The sequence below is a fragment of the Ischnura elegans genome, chromosome X (assembly GCF_921293095.1).
Source record: "Ischnura elegans chromosome X, ioIscEleg1.1, whole genome shotgun sequence".
In the NCBI taxonomy this organism is placed as follows: Eukaryota; Metazoa; Arthropoda; class Insecta; order Odonata; family Coenagrionidae; genus Ischnura; species Ischnura elegans.
The window spans coordinates 39,154,736-39,179,037 of NC_060259.1; the positions used below are offsets into that span (position 1 = coordinate 39,154,736).

General features: G+C 36.7%; 1 protein-coding gene across 1 annotated transcript in view; it reads right to left on the reverse strand.

Moving 5' to 3' along the window:
* Positions 1–242: 242 nt before the first annotated feature.
* The window catches only part of LOC124171353 (sodium- and chloride-dependent creatine transporter 1-like), a 61,825-nt gene continuing 37,765 nt past the window's right edge, over positions 243–24,302 (reverse strand). Inside the window, exons 4-10 of the mRNA XM_046550514.1 lie at positions 22,803–22,951; positions 20,647–20,765; positions 16,976–17,204; positions 13,111–13,361; positions 7,153–7,356; positions 5,345–5,518; positions 243–455 (exon numbers count right to left, since the gene is read on the reverse strand). Coding sequence (XP_046406470.1) covers positions 372–455; positions 5,345–5,518; positions 7,153–7,356; positions 13,111–13,361; positions 16,976–17,204; positions 20,647–20,765; positions 22,803–22,951 — 1,210 coding nt within the window. The 3' untranslated portion in view covers positions 243–371. The remainder of the gene's footprint in view (positions 456–5,344; positions 5,519–7,152; positions 7,357–13,110; positions 13,362–16,975; positions 17,205–20,646; positions 20,766–22,802; positions 22,952–24,302) is intronic.

Genomic DNA, 24,302 nt, shown 5'->3' on the forward strand with positions numbered 1-24,302 from the left:
TTGATACTTCTCCTTTCATTTATATTGATACGCAGTAACACAAAAGATTTCATGTGAGGACTGAACTATTTCATAAATCCCGAACTCAATAACTGTCCGCCGTGATATAGTGAGTAAGTCGCTGTCCGCTACATGGTCCCTGCACCGCCACTGAAGTCAACACAAGATCTGAACACCATAAAAGATAAAAACCAAACTTAAATTTGAGGGCAGTAGCCTATTGTGAGCATAAAATATCAGTATTATTGGTAAATCTTTATTATCGCCAAAAAGTACAAATCACATCCGATATGATCGAATGAATTGGAAATGTCAGCATTTAAAAAATGCATTTTATAAACTTAGAAATATATTAAAGCATATTTCATCCATTAGGCTGGCGCAATGGATTCTTCAGCTGCTTTGGTAGTTGTGTCAGGTCTGCTGATGATTGGAGTGATAGCTGCTTGCCATTTCTGTGAAATAAGATCATTATTAACTTTGTGTTGTCAATTAAATTTAAATTATGCCGTAAACTGAAACCACAAGTCTTATTGAAGGCAACGGAGTTAAATGGTTGAAACTTTCGGAGCGGGCGGTCTTGCGTTTGAATATCTCCCCCAAATTTCTTTAGTTTCAGCCTTGATGTTGAGTAAAAATTGAAGTAAATGATATCGCACGTAAAATACCATGAGTGTCGACGTATTTTGTAAATAATTAATTCTGTTTTAGCAGTTCATTTGGAGTGCCATTGGTTTAACAGTTCAATTGGACCACCATTTTATTGTCTATTCCTCGAAGTCGATGAGAAAGATTTATTTGTTTCAAATATAAAAAATAGAATAGCATTCGTTTTTTTGCAATAAAAATTTAATGGAATATGCAATAAAACTACGCATTATAGTCAATGAATATGAAAGAAGAATCCTAAATTTGTACGAGAGTAAGTTTTCGTTTCTATTTATTTGCATTGGCTCTATATTCTATATTTCATCGTTAACTTGTATCTAATCAAGGAATAAGAAGGAGGAAAGGAATTGAGGAAACAGCGTTGCCTGCGTTCAGCTCAAGCTCAGACAATACCAAGACAGTTTCTAATTGGCGTTTTTACATCTTCTCTTACAACTGACAAGGTGAAAATAACTGATAAAATGCTTTCGCAGGAAACCTTTGAGCGATGGCACCTAGCCTCGTGGGCTCCATCTGTCGAACTCTCAAGGGGGGAGAATAGGGATGGGAGCGGGAAGGTAGGTACACGCTTACCCCTAGGCCAAAAATAGAACCAAGGAGGGCGTGGGAATCTAGAGAAACCTGGTCCAGCCATTAAACCTTAATAGCCCAATGTTGCTTCTAAGCAACATCAAAAACGTTTAAACTTAAAGCTCTACTAAGGCATTATCTAAACTACCTATTATTTTTGTAGAGAAAATTTTAATGGCGAAGTATTTAGCTGCCGGGATAATTATCATTGAGTGCAAAGTTTTCAAGTTTTCAAACTGAAAAATCTTGAAATGTGGTTTCTTCCAGAATCAGCTCTGGGTTGGCAAGGGTTAATGTGCCGACGATTTTCCTATAAATGAGAAAAATCCATCGATCAAATCTTTGGATAGGTGAAAAGGAACAGTTTTCACTGATGTAATCAAAAAAACACTTTCCTCAATTAGTTATTCTTTCTAAAATATCTTACATTTCCGAGCAACCAAATTGGCCAAAAAATTGGCTTTGCGGTCCGCTTCATGGACTGAGTGGTTTCGAAATTCGTAAATGTTTGACTGAAATGAATTCAGTCAGCGTAAAATATGCAAACATTTTGAAACGGTAAACTTCACATGTTCTACTGAGTGATTATCTAATTGGGAGTCGCTGTTAACAAAGCAGGATCTACAATCACCTATTCCTATTTCGACTATTCTTCCCGACCGTCAACACGGATAATTCAACCGAAAAAATTACTTTCGTCTCAAAAAGAAAGAAAATTGAACGCATTATAGGAATTGGGAAATTTGTATGGATTCATATGTGGGGAAATTAAATTGTAAACGTATTGTTTTTTAAAATTGTGATTGTATCCCTTTTGCTTCCCCTTCTGCACTTCTTATCCTAGAAATTGTAAAACAACGCTGCTCAATTCACGTCGTTCCAATCGTTATAATCGACCCTACTCCATGCTACACGAAATTATATCTCATTCTTACCCTTCACTTAATGCCATTACTTACCTTTAACAGTGTATAACCAATCTTTTATGCAGTAAAATATGCTAGATAACTTTAACTATTATAATAATGTAATTGGGCGGAAAGTTATGTAGGGCATGGGTTACTTATCGACTTTATGATAGAGTAAACTGGGGTGAATATAATTTTTTCCATCGTTATCGAAATACTGCAATTACTTGCCCACCAAAGTTTTGATAGATTTCTTCGGCTGATACATTTTCCCCAAAAATCCATTACATTACCTATTTCTTGCACCTTTGGAAAATCTTTTCTCAGTCTAGCGCACTTCTTTTGTATATGGTGGAGTACGTTAATTGGGTGGGTACTCTTTGAGTACGTATTTCACACTTTTAGATTTTTAAATGATCTATTTTTCACGATTAAATAAAAAGTGAAAAATTTCAAGCGCGCGAAAACGCTACGGCTAAGTATGAATGTTGGGAAAAGCCCGTGTGACGTCTGGCTGCCGCTGTGTGAGGCCACCTGGGTGCGATGCTATGAACGCCGCTACGATGCAGGCTGCTTGCAGCCGAGCATGGCGGTAGCGTAAAGTACCCTGCTAGCAGGTAGCGCTTGGCTTAAATAAGGATTATTAATACCCTATCAAACGAAGGAAACTTTCCGACCTTAGGCAATTTTAATAGGTGATTATTAAGAGATGCTTCTCTGAGCTCTGTGCCTCATGCATGCATTGGTAATCTAAAACTCCAATCTACTCGCATAGCAACTAGGTCTGTGACGTCACGTCGAGTGGCACCTTGTGGGCGCCAATCTGGTCTTTTTATAACGAGGTTAAAATTAACTATTGACATTGGTCTAAACTGTGATTTCTAAAACCAAACAATTTGTATGTTATGAATACACTAATGGTGGGTAACGAATCGCAATCAATGCTTCCTCGTTCCTTTCCTTCCAATCAATCCTTTAGTTTTCTTTGATGAAGGAAACTACCCCATTGCCTCAAATATTTAATGTCAACATTATTTTTCATGCCCGGCTGTACCCCACTCTAGCAAAAGGGTGCGCGTGAATTAACGTTTTTGTTATTCCTCTGTCTCCTTACACCGACCATTGCCTTGTTCCAATTCGTTTCCCGCATTGTATTTTGCATATGTATAGGTCTCTATAGGTAGTGAGTATGTCGTGCTAAATTTAATATATATTGTCCATTCTGCATAGATATTCATTTTTCAGTCACTACAGTTTTGAATTTTTTACACACAATATTCCTTTACTGCTTTTTCTTAAGGTAACGAATATTATGGGTTTCATGTTTTTCATTTCCACATTGAATAATTTTGAAGTTAGCCTAAATTCAGGCTTATTGCCAAACAGGCTACCTTACTTTTCTTCATAGAAATAGTAATTTACTTCACCTACATATGTAAATTGGGCTTTGTTATTAGAATATCGGGAAAGTACGATGACAAAGTGAGAGAAATTAGCTACTTCTCCCTCGTTAGACCCCATTTAGAGAACGCTGCCAGTGTTTGGGACCTTCATGAAATAGGCTTAAAAACAGAATTAGAACGCGTGCAAAGAAGAGCTGCCAGGTACGTGAAAAATCGTTAAGATAGCCTTGTTAGTGTAAGTGACCTGTTAGATAAACTCGGATGGGAATCTCTGTCCGACCGTAGATAGAACAATAGACTAAACCTTTCAGATAAATTCAAGAGCAGTGTCTTCTCTGACGAAGTTAGCCATATCTTACGAACGCCAACATACTACGGTAGATCAGATTGTGTAAATAAAATAATAGAGATAGACTGTAGAACAGACAGATTCAGAATGTCTTTTTTCCACGATCAATAAGAGATTATTATGGTAGCATTAGAAATCATGAATAGGTTAGATGACTTTGTATACTTTAGTGCATGTTTCCGAATTTTATTATTACTTCTAACAGCATGTGGTAGTATAATTTTTAAGTATGCGTAACGTTTTTTGGACCGTGTGGTGTGCACGTGGGAATCCAATTGCATGCTGGTGATTGATCACCCCCTGCCAAACATCCTAGAGATGGCTCGCAGGGTACTATGTAGATGTATCGAAGAAAATATACATTATTATTATTTATTATCCATGACCGGGATGCGTATTATTAAAGTTATTTACTTATATTTCGTTTTGGGGAGCGTGGTAGAGCGCTTAGCTGCTGATCGAAGGATCCTGTGTTCAAATCCCGGGTGAAGCCTTCGGACACACCCAAACTAAAACACTTGAGCTGCAAGGTGACCCAGGGAAAGGAACTGGCTCCACTAAACGAATTTGTGAAATTCACAAGCCTGTGGCTTAGTTAAAGGTGAGCTCTACCCTCACCCATCCAAACCACCATTTAGTTTGAACAGTAGAGAGGTTGATGTAATGCTTACAAAATCAACTTTTTCAGTCAAAACCCTGGCCAATCGACTCACTCCATTATTACAAGAATGCCATGACCTAACGCGTTACCTTTAAACTAAGTTGTTACTTAATATTTAATTAGTTTTCTTCATAGCGGGGGAAGGTGACATTGTTAAATTTTAAACACTATAAAGTAGAATATTTAAAAATATATTTAAAATTTTAATATTTTTCGGTTCAGTGGAGCCAGTTCCTTTCCCTGGGTCACCTTGCAGTTCAAGTGTTTTAGTTTGGGTGCGTCCGAAGGCTTCATCCGGGATTTCAACACAGGATCTTTCGATCAGCAGCGAAGCGCCCTACCACGCACTAATTTATAATAGGGGAGGAGTGTGGTACCCTGATGGGTAGAGCGTAGGAAGGGTCTCGGGTTCAAACCTCGAGTGAAGTCTTGGGGCACACTCAAACAAAACCCTCGAAATGCGAGGTGGCCGAGTGAAAGGACCTGGCCCTCACACCCTCATGAGTTCGTGTTGTTCACAAGCCTGTGGCTTAGCCTGGGGTGAGCTCTACGCTCACCTATCCAAACCATTTTATTTAGGTTGAATCGCCGAGTGAGTGTGACTAACAAGAGATCCGATCTCTGCATTTATTTCACGATATGTTACACTCCATTATTCCTTTGCCATTTAATGGCTAACTTCCATCTGTATAACAATAGGTATTCGGATAATGGGGTTGAGCTATTTGGTAATTCATACTTTAAACAATATATATGAAATGGTACAATAGTAAGTTATCATTACCTGTGATAAGGTTGCACCTGGCCTAGTGGCTAAATGCCAAACGAAGTAAATTGGAATGGTGAGCATTGGAACAAGAGCCATTGTCCATCCAATGGCTATGGCCCAATTAGGATACACATAGGTCCTATTATATGTGAGTGGATGATGCGATGCTAAGGAGAAAATGAGAATTCCCTGGAAAGAAAAAAATGCGTGTGGTCAAAAAACAAACATCAACGAAATTAAAAGTACGCATGCATAACATGCTGCATTTCTAATATCAGGATCAAGCCCCAATGAGCTATATCGTCAGGATTTGTCGTCAGAAAGGCGCATGGCAAAAACTTTCATGTTATGCAAAAAACCAACGATAATAATTTGGCCAAATCGTGTCAAATCAAAGTTATGGTACCATTAATATTACATAATATCGTGCTATTCTTTCCATATCATAAATAAAAAATATATTATCTAATGAGTTTTGAACGTTAGAATAAGATAGGTGGCGATAGATATAACTCCTGATTTATTGGCGAGATTATTATCCATGCCCAAGTTGTGAGTGGCAAAAAATATATCTTTTTGAACAAAAAATTATTAGGTTAAACCTTTTTCCAAGGTGCCACTATCTAGGAGCCACGGAAAACTGCATGAATTCAAGGACAGAAAATAGGATGAAATTTGTTGCTGGATGAGAACCTATGAATTCATGATCATGATTATGGGTGTACCACTCGAATACCTAAGTGGTTAGCAAAGGAGGGCTGAACTCATACCGCGTAATGATTCACTATAACAGATTAATATTACAAGGCTTTTATGGCGAATTATTTCACACAAACCTTGTGTGTTCTCAAAGACTCATTGCCAAATATATGTAAGCACAGTTAATCCAATCTTTGGCGGCCACCAAACGGGTCGAAGGAAAGTAGCCGCTTAAGGGGGCTACCGATGAATAGAGGTGAGAGATGTGAGATTTTCTAAAATTAGCCATTGATTAATTTTCCTAATAAACCAGGCATTTTCTTAACAAACCTGGCTTGAGTTCTAAAATTTTATTTTCATGCATAAATGACGCTGCAAATCAGCAATCTTGGTTGCAGGTCTTCGAGTTTTTGTGAAATCGATCTTTTTCAGAACTTATAGACTAGAGCACATAAATTCCTAAATGGTATTCTGAAGCATTTTGTGGAAGAAATAGCTGCTCGCTACAGGATTGACCGTTGGCCCCTAATAAGAGGTGGAATTTGCGTTGATAATAATGCATTGAGTACAACGTTTGGTTATGGGGAAAAGTGGACGCTTGTGGATGAGGCCGTTTTGGTAGGTTACACTGGATTACAAATGCAATTTTTAAATTTTCACCCCATTAGTCCGCGACTCATCTAACGGTAATGGAACATCTATATTTAACTGTTATCTATACCCTATGACACAGGTCGCTACAAGCGAAAAGTACAATATTAACAAATAAACGATACAAATATATTAAAAACATATGATAAATGTAAAAAATAATACATAAATACAAAGCGTTGGGCCCCGAGGTGCATCGGAGAAAAATGATGGCCGACAACACATGGATAGAGTCCTCGACCGGGAATGGAACCACGGAACTTCTGCCTACCCGAGAAGCTGAAGGCCTAAGGTTCGATTTGCGATCGAGGTGAATTTTTTTCCATGAGTTCTCGGCCATCATTTCATCTCCGCGCGATCGCTTTGTCCTGTTGTGTTTTTGTGTACTGTCTCATTCTTTCGCCATCTACTTGTATTCATCCAAGCACATTTAACCATCAGTATCTATCAGAGCATGCCTATCTAATACTCACCATTGTGACCAGCGGAGTGAAGCACAGCCAGCAGTACTTCAGCCAAGGGTAAATTCTGTAGCCAATCATCAATGCAATATCTTCGTAGAAGTTATTGGCTCCGTAGAAATAACCAATCGCAATGCTTTCAAAAAAGCAATACCACAATAACACCATTCCTGATGCTGCATAATAATCAAATAATTGAAAAACGTACATGCCGCCCTGAAAGAATAAATATGTAAAAATATGAGGACGTTTTTTAAGCATTTTTATCGTATTGTCTAAGTGATCACAAAAATTTATTTAATATTTTGAATCCTAAGCATAAAAAGCACATTTTATCCAACACTGAATAGATTTCCATAGATTTACACAAGAATTCTTTTAAGGATGCTCAAAACCATGATTCCCATAAAGCAGTTTCTAATTAGAAAGTAAACTTATATAATTTTCATAAAAAAATAAATATACTCCTTTAAAACTGTTGGGTATTGAGATTTTAGCTTCCGTTCTCTTTTCTTCAAATGTGGCCGGAATAACCAATGTTTTCGACATTTTAAAATAGATGACGGTTTAAAGAGAGTAGTTTTGCATAAGCTGCACAAATATGGGAGGCCATTTAAAAGGTGATCAATTATGTCATGGTCTTGCGAAAGGAGCTTTGCACGGTGTTACCCAAATTCAACGGCCAAGTAAAAATTCGGTATCGGAGTCGGCTCCCACAACGGCGCCGCAACAGGGAAGTAACATTTTAGCTTCATGAAAAATATTTTGTAAATTGAGTGTCATAGCAAATGCGCAGAATGGACGGGGTGAAATGTGTCCGGTGATTTTGTAAAAGTTTATGGTAGACTATACAATATATATGCAGCCTCCGAATCAATGGGGAAGAAGGTAGGCCAATCTGGATCAAAGCAGAAAGAGCAGAAGAAGTAAAATAATATAATAATGTATTATCCATGACCCATCCTAACTTCGCTATCACTTCACTGGCAAGCTTAAATCAGAAAAACTGTATATATGTTAGCTAACAATTCGTAAGTTAATGCAAGGTAAAACAAGAAAGTTGGGATATACAATTCTGGGAAGAAACGCCACACTTAACACTACAAGGCTTACTTACTAACTTAGTTTTTATTAAAAACATCGTCTTAAATGGCCGCTCTGAAAAATTGAATATGAGAATGAAATTAGGTACATCTTAACCCTGATTCTCTCCCTGAGAAAGTAATCTTGAGCCATCATTATGAGAAGGTTATCAATTGTGATTTATTTGGTCTTGCAATCAATAATAGCAAATAAATTAATCGTGGATCTCTAAGAGATCGCCTTCAGGCGGCTCCCAACCTCGGCGAAAAGCGTTGCGGCAAAGCATCGCCATTTCCCATTTCATGAGAAACTTCACCAACTTGCTAGAATAATGCTTAATTTTCTAAGATAAGTATGAATTTGAGCAGAAACTGTGAGAATTTGTTTTTATTCGAGCATTGGAATTACGGAAGAATAAACTTAAAAACCTCCCCAGCTATACGACAGATACCTATTCATTCAGTTGTGACCACAGATGTAAATTTCTCACGTGATATCTGCAAATATGGTACTTTGGTCTTTGAATGTACTCAGCAGGTGCAGAATCATTTGTGAATAAAGAGTAACATCATATAAAATGCAGACGGATATTTTAAGATCTTACACAAAAATTGAAACAAATTACACAGAAATTGCACACAATTTTTAGTTTATTCTATATTGTACACCGCTAGAAATTCAGGAATTCATACTTTTCTAACCAGTTATGAAACTTTAAATTGTCGGAAAATATAGCATAAAATTTTTTACGCACAAAATCGTACAAATAAAATCTCGATTATATTACAGCGTAACCCCGTATACCACGGCTAAAAATTCCAAAACAAATACATGACTCCATTTTTCTAAAATATATAATTTTAAAACTGCTGACGTTATATAACCATTTATATGTTGAATTTAGACAACAGTTAGTCTTTTCTAATTAAAATTTCCCCAGTCAACCGAAGCGCCATTACACTTGATAACCAATCAGAAAATAGTATGGCTAGGTGCATACTGACGATACTGACTGTAGAACAGACATGACCCCCGAGTTTTAGGAGCTCCATCCTCCAAACGAAAATACCAATTTGAATTCAAAAGAAAGCTTATGATTCTCTGTTCAGTTTTGCGTTGACTTAATCACATCACAGAGAGCTTCAGCACCTTGGTAGTTTTGTACTTATTATGCCTTAAAATTTCATCTAAATACTGAATTTAAAGCATTTCATACCAGATGAAAATGAAATAATATATGCTGTGAGATGATGAGGGTCGGAAAATTGGCAGATATGAGGAATGAAATCACGCAAGGAGATAGGGGTGATTCGACTCGAAAATAGTATGTAAAGTGGTATATTTCTCTGGTTCCTATCACACCTAATCCGATCCATAGAAAACAGTCAATTAGTAGAAATTGGCATAAATGACGAAGGAAATACTTGATTTCGTTCCTATTCACCCTCATTTAGCGGTAATCATAACAATTAAATTATAGCATTACGATCAAATAATAAGCAATATTATAATTTATTGAACACCATTTTATCAATAGAGGCTCGTGAAAATCCTAACCAAAAAGATTATACATCATGACTAATATAACTTGTGCAGATTAAATCCTCATTTCATCATTAAAATTAATTGAAATAATTGAGTCCCATACTCTACTGTGGAACATAACATCACATCTACACACATAATATCTACGCAATGCTAAATTTGGAACATAGTCCAATTTCTCTCCTATTTCATGCCGTATTCCACAAGCCGTTTGAGAATGCCATGAGTATATTCTCATTAAGCATATGAATAGTAGTTCCATTTACTTCAAGTAATGGGAAGCCTGGAATTGGACACAAAGATTATGACCCAATATGATAGCAGTATATGCTAAACATTTATAATTCAGATAAATTTAGAGCAAACTCTATTTGTGCTATTTTATAAGTGCCTATCTACCCTCCAAGATTCTCTATAGCGGCTAAGTATGGACGATGACAGCAGCAGAAAATTCAAAATGTGATGCTAACGTCGAATGATGGAGGTCAAATGTATTGAAAGAGTGCGTCATGAGACCTAGGAATTAGAAGAAGGCTTCTGGAAACTCCGATAAAAGAACGCGTCGCCCGACTTAATTGATCGAATACGATGATCGCAGTGTAATTAGACGAGATGAATGGAAAAGGAAGGTCTCGTAAGAGGTATGTAGATCAAGCTGTTAAAGGGATGCGACATTCCCTCCCAACCGATTATATTTGGTATTTTTTTCGCGACGCATCATCACTCATTTAAAAATTTCATAGTAATATAAAAGTTTTCTAGGTATACAGGAAAAAATTTCGCGTACATTCATCTGTATTAAAAGACTAAAAATATGTCATCTGAAAGATACTGGTCCCAATACCCGGAATATATTAATTTCACATGCCTACGGCAAAGTCTGGAAAAAGCTCAATCCTCACCATCCCAAAACACCTGCGGGTTGATTCACTAAGTGAGCGAGTGACATATGTTACACCGAATAAAAATTTTCAAATTCTAGATGAAGGTGAATGTCGACAAGGAAATACTTTCCATAGCATGAAACTTCTAGGTGACAGCAGAAGTTTTACTAGAGGAATACGTCACCGAAAAAGACCAGTCGAGCGATAGTAATGTGTCCTCTAAACCCATTATAATCCATTGTTGCTTCTAAGTAACATCAAAAATCTAAAAATTTTCAGCTCTATTCAGGAAAGTTTTAAACTACGTGTTTTTTTGTACTGTGAAGTTTAATGGCGGAATATGAAGCTGTTACAATAATTATGATTGAATATCTTGTACGATGTTGGGCACGATATGGTGGAAGTTTTTAATATTATTAAAATAAGACATTGCAATATTTCCACTGAGTTTTATGATTACACAACGCGTTTCGTCGTTACAAACAACATTATCAAGTGTTGTATACATAATGTTGTTTGTAACGACGAAACGCGTTGTGTAATAATAAAACTCAGTGGAAATATTGCAATGTCTTATTTTAATAAAATTATGATTGAGTATAAAATTTTCACATTTTTTAAATTGATAAGTTTTGAAATTTAATTTCTCTCAGAAGCAGCTGTGGGTTAGAAAGGGTAAATGGTGTAAAGGAAAGTACTTAAGAATAAAATTATTAGCCGAGAGGAATATTGAGATGCGTCAATCTCCTCTCATGAGTGATGACTGTTTATGACAAGGGCGTACCCAGGATCAAAATTTGGGGGGAGGAGCAAGCCATGGCTGTTCAAGTTGTACATTTAATCAAAGAAAAGGTAAATTAAACCGACATTTTAAGAAAACTATAACAGCGCTTTATTAGTTTTTTAAATTATTTGCTTGAAAAAAAAATATTTCAGTTACATGTCCTATACTCCTATCATTTTTCGAGGGCTTAAAGAAAATTTGTTGAAAACTTTCGTTTCAATCCAATACTAATTTTCCTCAAAAGCTTTTGAATTTTGTGCTTCTAAGGGGGGGGGGGAGAGCTGCCCCTCCTGCCCCTCGCTGGCTACACCCATGGTTTATAATGTGAAAAAATTGAGATGATTACCGTGGACCCGCAGAAAATGACATAGAATGTCGAAACCATGGTTGGCTGTGGAGTTATATATATTAAAGTGTGGAAATTACCATTTGTTATTTATATTTACATCGCATATCGCATCGCATATATATAATCACATAACCATATCGCATTTCTACCACGTCGAGCCTGAAACAAATTCAGACGTCATCAGAAATCAATATTACATTACTATTAATAATAATATAATATTAATTATGTTTAAGTTAATATTCTGAGAGGTTAATTTTTTGATTTTCTGGGGATAAACTCTCTCTTTAAGTTGGGGGTACCCCAGATCTGCCACAGTGAGGGTAGTCCTGAGGTGGTCCCATAGACCCCTAGATATAAGCCCAGGCTACCCTCATGATGAATAAGATCTCTTGCACCTTGATTGCGGTTTGCTTGCTCTTCTCGTATACCGTTCTGTATTTTATTCCTGACGTACTATCAGGGAGAGATATTTTACATTCACGTGCCTTCCATCACTCGAATTTTCCTTCCGAGATTGACAAAACTCTTCCATTATCCCGATTTAGATATAAACTGCAAAAATTTTGGCTAATCGATTTTTTCCTTCATAATTCCACTTGAAAATCGTTCATATCTAGTATACAACGCAACGGATTTCTGTTGCAGAATGCGATTCGTCAAAGAAAACACCATTCACCGACAGGACATCGAATTCATCAGACAAGTGTCTTCCTTTTTGAAGTTTTTTTTCCGAGTGGGGTTAATTACTTTGAAGGGAGATACACTAATTATCTGCCTGCATTTCACACGCGTAAATAAATACAAAAATCATTTTTTTTCAAAGAGAATTCTCAATTCGAAGCAAGAGTTTTAGTCAGTTGTGGCATAAAAATTACCTTGCAGCACCATGGACCACGCTTTGAAAATGAGCACAGCTTGCAATTTGCCCATTAGTGGATATTCATTCTTTTAGCGCGGTGTGGTACGGTATTTTGAGGAGGCGACCGATAGTTAAGGTCATTTGCGCCAGAGGGAATGGAAGGGAGGGAAAGGTGGAGAGAAACCCGGCGTTGGAATTAGACTGCTCTTAGCGAAAGGCGCCAAGGGAACTACGGCTTAACGTCCCATCCGACGGACGGAGTGGTGCACTCGAGGTGCCCTCCACAAGGCATTCAAGCAGGGATTGGGCAGCCTCAGAAGAGTCTCTGTCTCAGAAGGGATTTGAACCCGGACCGACTGTGTGGGAAGCCAGAACTCTGGCCACCATACCAACCTGCTGCTTCACACACATATGAAAGATTAATTTTATAAATTAAATAGAAATTTAAATGTAAACAACTTACATTAGTGACCATGGAGAGTCCCATGATAAAGCTGCCAGCGCTCACAATGGCAATAAATATCTCACGATTAAATCCTTTCCTCAGGGTGGAGGGATAGAGGTCAACCACGGCAGTGATAAAACCTTCCACCCCCACAAATTGTGAGTCTAGCCCCATTAACAATATCATGAAAAAGAAGAGAACTGACCACAAAGGAGCCCACTTCATTTGTGTGATTGCCTTTGGATATGCAATGAAGGCTAGACCCGGCCCTGAAAGAGAAAAGTTCATTCTACGAGTAAGCTAAGTTAGACATTTCTTGGTTATGCTAGAAATTGGTTGTTAACGGTAATTTATTGTAACGACAAATTCATTGTTAATGTGAGAAAAAATGAAATACTGATAGTTTAATCGGCAATTAAACAATTACTGTTAAAAACCGTTGCGTGAAGAAAAAATAAGACGGCTCCAGCCAACATTGACTTCTCTTAAATAAATATTAGACACATTTAACAGTGGGCAATGATTTTTATAAGATAAGCCGCCCACTACCAATTGAATTTGATGGCGTATAATTGATGGCAATGAACATAGCCTAGGGACCCTACTGCAACCTATATTTACGATATTGATGCCTTGATTGGCTCTGCGCCCCCTGGCATGATGAATGGAAAGACGGTCATAGGTTGGAGGGTTTAACGAGGCAAATCTATTCTAAAGGTGCTTGTAGAAGGGATAGAATTGCACCGACAAGCATTACAGATTGAATTAAAATAAGGTGGGTACGGCCATTATTAAGATGAAGCACACCTCCCTCACTCGACCAGTATTTTTTCGCGACAAATTACTTGTTAAACCCTCTTAGTGCCATCTTTTTTGGAGTGTCACTGGCGAGAAATGCCAAAAGTGATTAAATGAAATGCAACATCTTCGAGAAAAATTCTGTAACATCGTTTTTTGGTGTATCAACATGGTGCTTTTAAATTTAACTCTTATTAATGTTCGTCTGACAGGGGACACCACCAAGAAGCATGGGTAAAAAAATGAAACAAATTATAATTACCCCTGAGCTGAGGGTTTATCTCCAATGCCTGACCACATTTATTCAATACTGGCCTCTAAAATGAGTCCTATCCCAGAAAATTACTCATACAAATGTTAAAACACATGCAAAGGAGTGGTAATTAGTGAATACCACAGCCATACGTGATTATGAAGATTGCGACTGATAAGGTGACTGCTAGATCATGAAATATAATGGGAAAGACAACCGTCTCTATAAATAAATACTCGCTGCGCTCCGCGCGCTCGTAAATAAATATTTATAGACAGAGGTATTGGAGATAAACAAACATGAAATACCTTGATAAGGTACACGTGAGGTTCAACTAATCTCTCTCAACTATCTCAAAGTCGAAGAAAATCATCTTCGGAGTAGCTAAAAAGCCCAGATATCAGCGATCAATGTCGAGAAACTACTAATTCATATGTAACTTGGACTTTCAAATCGGTTCGATACAGCCTTCTTAAAATTCAAAGTCACAGTAAACGCCACTTCCCAACACAGATTGTTATCAGTTTAAATTTACCCCTAAAAACTAGAATATTATGACAATGACATGCTCACTGTCAGCTCAAATGTAATACTCACGACTAGGACTTTAGGAAATCATGAACGATTTTGTGTCTAAATTCATTTTAGCTTTGTCTACACAAAGCAGTAATCACTAAGATATAGTTTTCCATAAATTACGAAATCTTCAGCTTCCTCACACACCTTGATATAAGTATCCTCTAGAAATGTACCCACAGCCAATTTAGTGCCTGAGTTGGTGACAGAGGCTGCCGTGCCTGTCCTATCTTCCTATGCCTATCTTCTCCGATACCGTAGCTATACTCCCACATTCGCGCACGATTCTATTTATTAACGGAATGTTACCCTGTTGTTTCTCGTTTCCTTTGAAATTTCCGTAAGACTTTTTGGAGAATCGACCACGGTCGAGCCGTGCATATTAGCGGAGTATAAAGCAATTACATAAATGGAAACTAGCTTTCCTTGAAACAAACATAAAGAAGGTCGGTCCAAGATGCGAAATTAATGTCATTTCCATGAAAATTTTTAAGTGCGCTCTCCTATTTGTGCCTCATAGACGGGAGACCATATAAAATAGGTATTCCACCCTATATTTTCGGTAAATTGCATTAAAAAATCTGAATTTTCGTACAGGCTCTTAGAACGATACCCATGAAAGCATAATAAATACTAATGCTACAATATATGCGTCTTTTGGACACAAAACTGAGCCAACGTGCTGTATTCCACAGATTATATGATTATACCTTAAAGAAATCAAGACAAAAATAAAACAGGCTGGTAGCCCGAATCATTTATAGTTAATTAATATTTTAATTAATACTGTAATTGAAGTCAAATTGCGCATGAAAGTGGAGCAGTCAGCTCAAATACCTAAACTACGTGTGAATAATATGAAGACCGAAACACCCACATTCCAGGCACACATGTTTTGAATTTATCCTCGATGGATGTCGACTATGATGACTAAATATTTTTGAAACAATGCTCACCAAAATTATTTGTTTTGAATCTCGCTGTCGCGAATCATCTACCTTAAGAGGATGCATCTCTCCCTCTACAGTCATATTTTGTTGCTTTTCGCGAAGAAACACTCACTTTTAACGTATATTATCACCTAAAAAATTTCTGGTCCGTAAAGGAGACCTTTTTCGAATATTTTGTATAATTCAGATACAAACATTTTAAAACAAATTGTCTCCCAGTAAAATATTTTAACATATCGGATAATATCATAGGGTGATTTATCGTTATAACAGTTCCTTATCGGAGAATGTTTCGTGCTATTTTAATGTATGTTCATAACGATATTTTATTGTAATGTTTATTTATTTACTCCCATACACTGAAAACTGAAATATTGGCCTTTTTATATCGGGGTGCCAAACAAATTTAGCAATTAAACATGCACGAACACCCATGCCCTGAATAATGGCAATCTACTCATGCGGGACTCGAACCCGCGACCTCTTGCTTGGCCGGCGAGGACTTTACTCCGCCTCCACCTATAATATTATAGGCATATTACTATTGGGCGCGAATTTTAATTTTTGCTATCGGGCGATTAAGTATCACGATTGTTATCGGACAACCATGTATCGTCTTTTGTCAAAACTCAAGATCGGATCCCTGATATGTTTATCAATCCCGACATGTTCCGATATTTCGATATACATTACCCAGGATGGCCGTTTGCAACTGGAAATGAGAACAGTTCTATGCAGCTGCATAAAAATGAGGAATGGAAGCCGTGTTTATTCTGCAAGGTATCCTTTCCTCCTGATATATACTTTCACAATTTTCTGCGTATGGTACCACTCAGATGGTGGTGAGTATCTGGCCTAACCAGCTGTTTTGCTAGTCGAAGATGACATTATTTAGATAATCGTACAATATGTGCGAGCCCTAGTAGCAGAATTTAACTTGCTTGTTCATACAAGTCAATGATTCCTCCAGATGAGCTTCCTGGATCCTACGAGTGAAAGATTTCTGAGGATCTAAACAACAAGCATGACGGAAAGCAACCATATTATTACCGATGGCTTGGTGTGATTATGCAAGTAATAAATTATCAGGGAAGATAATTGGAAGTAGTCTGTAGGATGAAAGTGTTCAGAATTTTGGATAGCTTGTAGAAGCATCTACGAATCGATAAGCCAGTGGAACTTATGATCTCCATTACGATCCTTGCAGGCACATTCCAAAAAGAATGGTAGCCTTTTTAGTTTAGGTCTAGCTAAAACTGAATATGCAACGTTGAATAAATTACAAGCTGGTAAAAAGGAGTCTTACCTGACTCAGCCACTGTTTCAATTGGAACGCCTTGCTCCTTTGCCATAAATCCCAAGACACTGAAAGTAGCGAAACCAGAGTATAAACTGGTACAGCTATTGATTGATGATATTAATATGCAGTCACGAACGAAATTGTTATTGAACTCATTGTAGGAACCCAGAGCAGTCATGCAGCCCAGTGCTATTGCATATGAGAAAAATATCTGAGTCCCAGCATCGATCCAAACCTGGAAATGAATATAATGAAAATAGAAAGATCATATGGTGTGAATTGGTGAAAGGTATGCATATAAATGGGTAAACATACATACATTAATCATTAAAAATCCACTCAATTTATTGTTAAAGCGACCCAGGATGCACCAAATTTGATTTCGTACGATTAACTGTATTGTTAACCAAGCAGGTACCATTTACATGCCTGGGATGGTTCCTCAAAATAACTGGAAATCAAGCAGTGTCTTTATCAAATTTGATAATTATGGTGATTGATGACGCCCTCATTGAAATTTCAGTGTCTTCACTTAAATGAATGGTTCTACTTTTCAAGAATACTGTGTCTATAAAAAAATATTCTGCATGGCAGTTTCGCATTTGAGCTAGTTTGGAGTCACCTACCCAGTCGCCGCAAAGATGCATAAAGCTTGAAAGACAACTATAGAGTCACCACAGCGATGACGTAGTAGTATTATCATTATTAATGGATATATTATATAATTTTATCTTTGATGCAATTTATGAGTGGCTGACAAAGTTAAATGGTACATTAATGAAATATTTTAATTAAGAACACACAAATCATCGCTATCAGCCAGAATTTGGAAACATTAAATTAACACGTGGTCAGTAAAAGCAGGAAATTTTATAGCATTTGCTAGAAAATTAGGTTAATTAAAGAAGCTAATTTTACCACTGATGATTCCAAGCATGTAATTATGTACACTTATAATATGCGACAGTTTCCCTTCCGAAAAGTGGTATGCCAAGAAAAGGAAATCCACATAAAAATTCGGCCAGAAATTCTGCTGGAAAATAGGTGGCTTTCATATTTATGTTGAGATATTTGATCAGTGCAAGTCAAATAAATTAGACGTATATCAACGAAGTTAATACGACGTACATCAGAGATCAGCTCTTACATTAGTAATAACTGTAAACTCTTAAAATCAAATTGCTGAATCAAAGCAGGCTTTCGTATTTTTTGAATGTTTGATTAATGTATTGGAGTAAAAGGTATTTGCACTTTTCCACAATAATTTCAATGCGTACGACGCGTAAAATTATGGTGGGAAAATGCAATTGCCATTTATTTCAATACGTAAAACTTCCACTAAATATGGGAGACTGGGTACGGTTGTGACAATTTTCATTTGATGGCCCTTAGTAAGTAGGTAAGTAGGCACCTAAGCTGAATACAGAGTGTGTCTTATTGTAATCTGCACATTATTACATGTTTAAATATTAAATTTGTATCCCAGAACACAATTGTTAGCTCATAGGAGCAAGTTATAAAAATAAAATTTAAGTGTCACCACCGACCACACCCCAAGGGCGGTTGTGACAGTAATTCGGATCGGTAGTGACAGGATTCCAATATTGCAAGTTATATTAAACATTCATTAAAACTGAAAGACGTATTTAACATAATACAGCATTATCTTCTATCCAGAAACATTGCAACTCAATTACAAAAGAAATAAAATCTAGGAACATTTCAATCATTTACACCAGATAAGGTAGTATAGCTTCTAAAATTATTATTTCAGTCTTCACATAAACTCTATAGATAATACATGAGCCTTAATTAACAATTAGCCAAGAATTTTAGCAAGCATTTCTAGTCATGATTTAAAGGAATTCTATCAAAATATAAAATGAAGTCCATAAGGATATAGTCCAAAATAAATGTCCGCGCTACGTGTTAAGTATTTTGATAGCTGCTGCTGTTTTTCTGCCGAAAGGTGAAAACTCTTTGTTGAGAGCAACATACTCCATGCTGATAATGCTTTATTTCGCCCGCACCATGGCTATCGCGTTTATGAACATATCCAAGCAAAGACATGCGGTAAACTCTGCGCATTACCGCAGCTCTCCATAAAGAGAGTCTCTCGTTTCACTTCTTTGTAACCGAATTCATTTTGCAATATGCCACACTGTCCTCTTTTAGTCTTTCTCATGCACATTATGGACATCTAAAACAAGAAAAAAACAACTTTTACTTGTGTCACAACCTGGGGCGCAGCTGGGAGGGGTTTAGGTGCAACTAATACCGGGGTGTGTGGGGTATGGAATACCCACCAGGATAAGCGGCAGGTGCGAGATTAATAAATTGCGGAATTTTAAGATAAATGGTTCAAAACAGTGAGTTTTACGGCTTTCTGCGGGATATTTTATTAATCCTCACACTATTCTATTAGTAATATCAATCCAATTAAGTAAAATGGATTAAACTTAAAAATTTCTCTGAGCTCTGGGGGGGGGGGGGGTTTAACCCCCTAAGCCCCCCCTCTCTCCGCCACTGGTCACAACAGTACCCAGGAAAAATTTCACAACCGTACCCATAGCACTCTTACGCAAAAACACTAACTCCATGTCGATACAAAATAACTTCCTAACAAAGTAGGTAATCACAGCTATTGAACCAATAATGTTAATCTTATATCGAGGAAAAATACTAGACTTTTTCATGTAGCAAAAATCATCAGAAGAAATTGAACAAAAATGTTTACTTTTGACTGTTGAAAATCAATGTGGGACCCTGCTAGCGTTTAAGGCGCGCGATGGTTGACGCAATACTGAGACATACGTTCAGATGTGCAAGCTGCTCCTCTATCCCCTTGCATAGTCCTCTACTCCCAATAGCTTTGCTAATAGGACGACTGTCACTACCGTACCCTGGTACAACCGTACCCAGTCTACCCTATACTACGCCTGAATTGGTTGAATGTATTGTTTATCCTCTTCGGACCCAAGGAACACACACGTACACCTCCACGTTTTTATTATAATGATTCTTCAAGTGTGAATCATTGTCATTTAAACCCACCTCATCACTTCTTTGTACCTTGTAGTACAACATTCTGCCACTTCATGCCACATGTGTTTTGTTTTGAATTCGCAAAGCATGATGGATGGCACAACGGCTAGTAAGATGAGTGTTCGTCGCCAAGTGTTTTCTTTAAGCTATGTATTCAGTTGTTTAAAACTAATAAATAATGTTTATTAAGATTATATCAATTGAAAATAATATATGATAATACAGTTTTATTGACGAGAACAATTTCTTTGTATTACCGTAGAGCATAAAAATACTGTCGTAAAATCCCGAGTTGCATATATGTGTATCATAGGTACTATAAAATAAATTTTAATAAATATTTTTTCAAATGTCACTATGATGCTATTAAACATAAATAAAAAAGCTCAGAGACTCATGGCTCTGAAGAGATTGTCGGTGATTAGGAAAATATCACATAGATGATGAAATATCAAAACATGTCTTGAAAATAAAAATATATGTCTTGAAAATAACAAAACCCCTTCCGTGTCGAATCAATTTTTCATCGGCTACGAGGAAAACGAAAAGGAAAATAAAGGGGCCAGTTAAAAGGCTATAAAAATGAGGGAAATCTTACTGCTGATCTGATTAGTTTTGAAGAAATAACTTACCTGTGCTTCCTGAAGTTTGGACATATCAGGTTTTAGATAAAAAAGTATTCCCTCTTCCGCACCGTCTAATAGAACTCCGCGAATAAGTAGCACTGTTAGCATCACATAAGGAAACGTAGCTGTAAAAGGCAAAAATATGAATTAATATCCGAGATGGAATAAAATGAAGCTTTAACATCCGAGACCAATGGATTTCTTTCGGCCATGATTTTAATGTACCACCCCTCATTTCGAAAAAAAATCACATTGGTATCACATTGAAACGCTGAAGTTCAGTATCAATCTTAAAGTATTCTACACATTAATTGATCTAACAATTTAGCAGCTTACAGCAAGGGCGGATCGAGGATTTTTTTCTGGGGGGGGGGGGGGGCACAAGGGTCTGACAGGCAAACGGTCTTCACATATTTGAGATTAAAAACAGCACACAAAAATTACTGTACGAAATATTCTCTTTATTTTAATATTTAAGTTATTGATATGAAATTAAATCATTGAGACTCCGAAATAAACGAGACTAAATGAACTTAATGATAGCCGTATTATAAATCTTGTGTATTTTTTATGTGTCTTTGGTGGGGGCCATGCTTCCATGCCCTCCCCCTAAATCCACTTATTGTTTGCATGTTCAGAAATTTTGAAAAAAACGAAAAAGATTTCACATCAATAAAGTCTCTTCAGTTGAAACAGGGAGGCTGCAGCATTCAGCACAAGAAATATTAGTTTCTTCGTCTAAATGAACAGGTTCTGCTTTGAAAGATATTGTATCCATATAAAATATTCTTCATGTTAGGTTAACCTTTAAGCCTTTTGGAGTCACCTTCCTAGTAGTCGAAAAAATACATAAATATTGAAAGACGACCAGACTGTAGAATACAACACAAAGCAAGTCATTGAGAAAGCGTTTTCTTGATTATGTACAGATATAAGTGAAATTCAGTAAGCTTGTTGATGTTTTCAAATTCCAGGATATTTAAGAGTAAAAATATACTTCCTCGAGAAAGAGTTATAGATATTGAATGTGATTTAAACATGCGGTCTTGTACATTATAATATAAATCACGTCCTAAATCAATTATAAACCTATAGATCGTCTTATAGGAATTACTTAAAAAGTAAAGTATGATTATAAAATATCCAAAGAAAATCCACGAAAATTATCGGTCAAAATTTATCGGGTACATTTTTTTCCATTTTGCTGACGTCAAAAGGCAGTAGTAAATAATATGATGTGAAAAGATGCAAACACGACGAAAATGCAAGGTAGAAGTCTTTCGAGGCTGCCTTTGTCATGAAACTAATGATTTTAAATCTAGTCATCGAAATAATAGCGTAAGTGGTGGGACGAGGAAACCTTATCAGAAAACATTGCCATGCGAAATGGAATTAATATTTCATCAGTTTTTGTATCAACACCGAAAATATGATTTACAAGTTCTAGGGTAATTTTATTCTCAAATCTGGCAGCTGCAAATATTTAGGTGCCTACCCGACTAAGATCTGAATGTAATGGTTCAACGTGGAGAGCAACACTAAAAAAGATTTGAAAAGCCTGCACCAGAAGGGAGAAGTATCAAAGGAAGCACTAGGACCGCTGAGGACATGGCCAATAAAATCCTGGCTCGCCCAATCCTAGAGTATGGTGAAGTTGTATGGAACCCAAACAAGAGAAAATAAGGAACTTAGTAAAAGTGCACAGAAAAACGGCTAGATAGATTTTAAATAGACATAAAAAGACGAAAAGTGAAAAATAATTGTTCAAAGCTCTAGAATGGGAGATCTATTGAAGAAAAGGAGCAAACTTCGCGAAAGATCTTGAACAGGGTATAGCCATGCTATTGAGGTGAAAATAACATCACCGCAGCATTTCCGGAGACTGTGTTCTTGTGGCACTATAATGACCATCTACATGATAAATATGTATTATACATTCATATTCTGAGGTACAACAATTTTTCTTGACGTTGCTAAGGTGCTAAGGCTGCTGAGTATTTTCCTTAATTCTCATGGCCGTCAGAATCAGACGCCCACCACTGGCGTATATTTCTTCCGGCAATGAAAAGTTACTGGCTTCGGGGTTATTTGATGGCAGCTTAGGAAAAGAGAAATAATGCATTCGCCTTAACTCGCTAGAGTAAATAAATATGAATACATACCTGTAAAATATACTACTTTTCCAGATGATTTGATGCCCTTCCAGATGCAGAAGTACACCAAAAGCCATGAGAGAAATAAAGTCCCCGCTAACTCCCATTGCATTCCTCCAACATCATCCATTCCAGTGCTAATGCCAAGAACTTTGTTCCTGAATGATAAAAGATTTTAGATATACGCATGAACATAATTACGCATGAATATATTTTAGATAGATAGACGCATGAACTCCAGGCAATGTTTTTGTTTAAAATTTATTAATTTATTAATTAATTATACCATAAATTGTACATTAGAATCAGCCATTTCAACTGGAGAACCAAACTCTTGGTTACTAACTAGTAACTTGGTTATAAACTGGTGAAATATACTTGCAAATTCTCATTAGATATATCTTGATTAAAAACAATTATAAGCAATGAAATTATTTTGGCTCAAAAATGATATAAGTCAAATTGATTCAGCAATAATGTTTTGTTGGAATAGAGAGCAAGAATCCCTTAGAAAATGGATGACTTAGTTAACAATGCGATTAATATAAACCTTTTACCTATAGACACATGGTTTGGGACACGTTCGGGAAACGTGTTCATAAAATTTCGGACTTCCGCTGTAAACATTTCAGTATAGGGTGTCTCATGGATAAAACACGAGTGTCTATTATCAGGCTCCTATATTGTAAATGCCGAAGAGCGTTGAAAGGGATTCAGTTTATACTTCAAGACTCAAGTATTCGTATCCTTCCATATCAAAGCATTGAATGAAAGAGTTTTTTAAATTCCTCTTTTAATTTTTAACTCTTACAACCGATTATGAATTAAACTACTACCATAAAATTGAACCTATGTCCCGGAACATGAGATGAAACGTGTATCATTCGAAATTTTTTAGCTAATTTAGTCCACTCCGCTGCATAAAAAGTGATATTTTTTATTTTTATTTTTCAATTAAAATTTTCATCCTTCATGCCTCGCAAATAAAATTTAAGAACTATCCGGTTAATATCTTTGTACTCGGGAATGACGCTTTAGCGTCGAAACGCTTCGTGACAATAAAAATTCCGTGAAAATTTACAAAGTTGTTTATCTTCATGCACGCCGCAAAAATATATGATAAACGACTAAAATGTTCAATGGCTTTCACCGTTTTCTTCGCTTCTTTCACGATTGGCTTCTGTGCATCCTTTAGGATATCCTTTTCATTCAGTACATGACTTTGAGTAAGAAAATAATAATTTATTTTAGATCTCGGTTTTTGTAATTAATTTTACCATTGCACGCCTACTTAAACTTTAATCCGCTGCTCCTTTAGTATTTGTAGGCCACTGTTGTAATATTTCACTATGGCTTATACACGTATATACGTTTGCATGCCAATGGAAGATGAATTTTCGTATTCGTACAGGATCGAAATAAGGCGTCACGAAAGAATGCCGATCGATTGAGAGTGATGCGTCCTTTTAAACGTAATAATGCGGGTCAATACGCCATTACTAGCTCGTG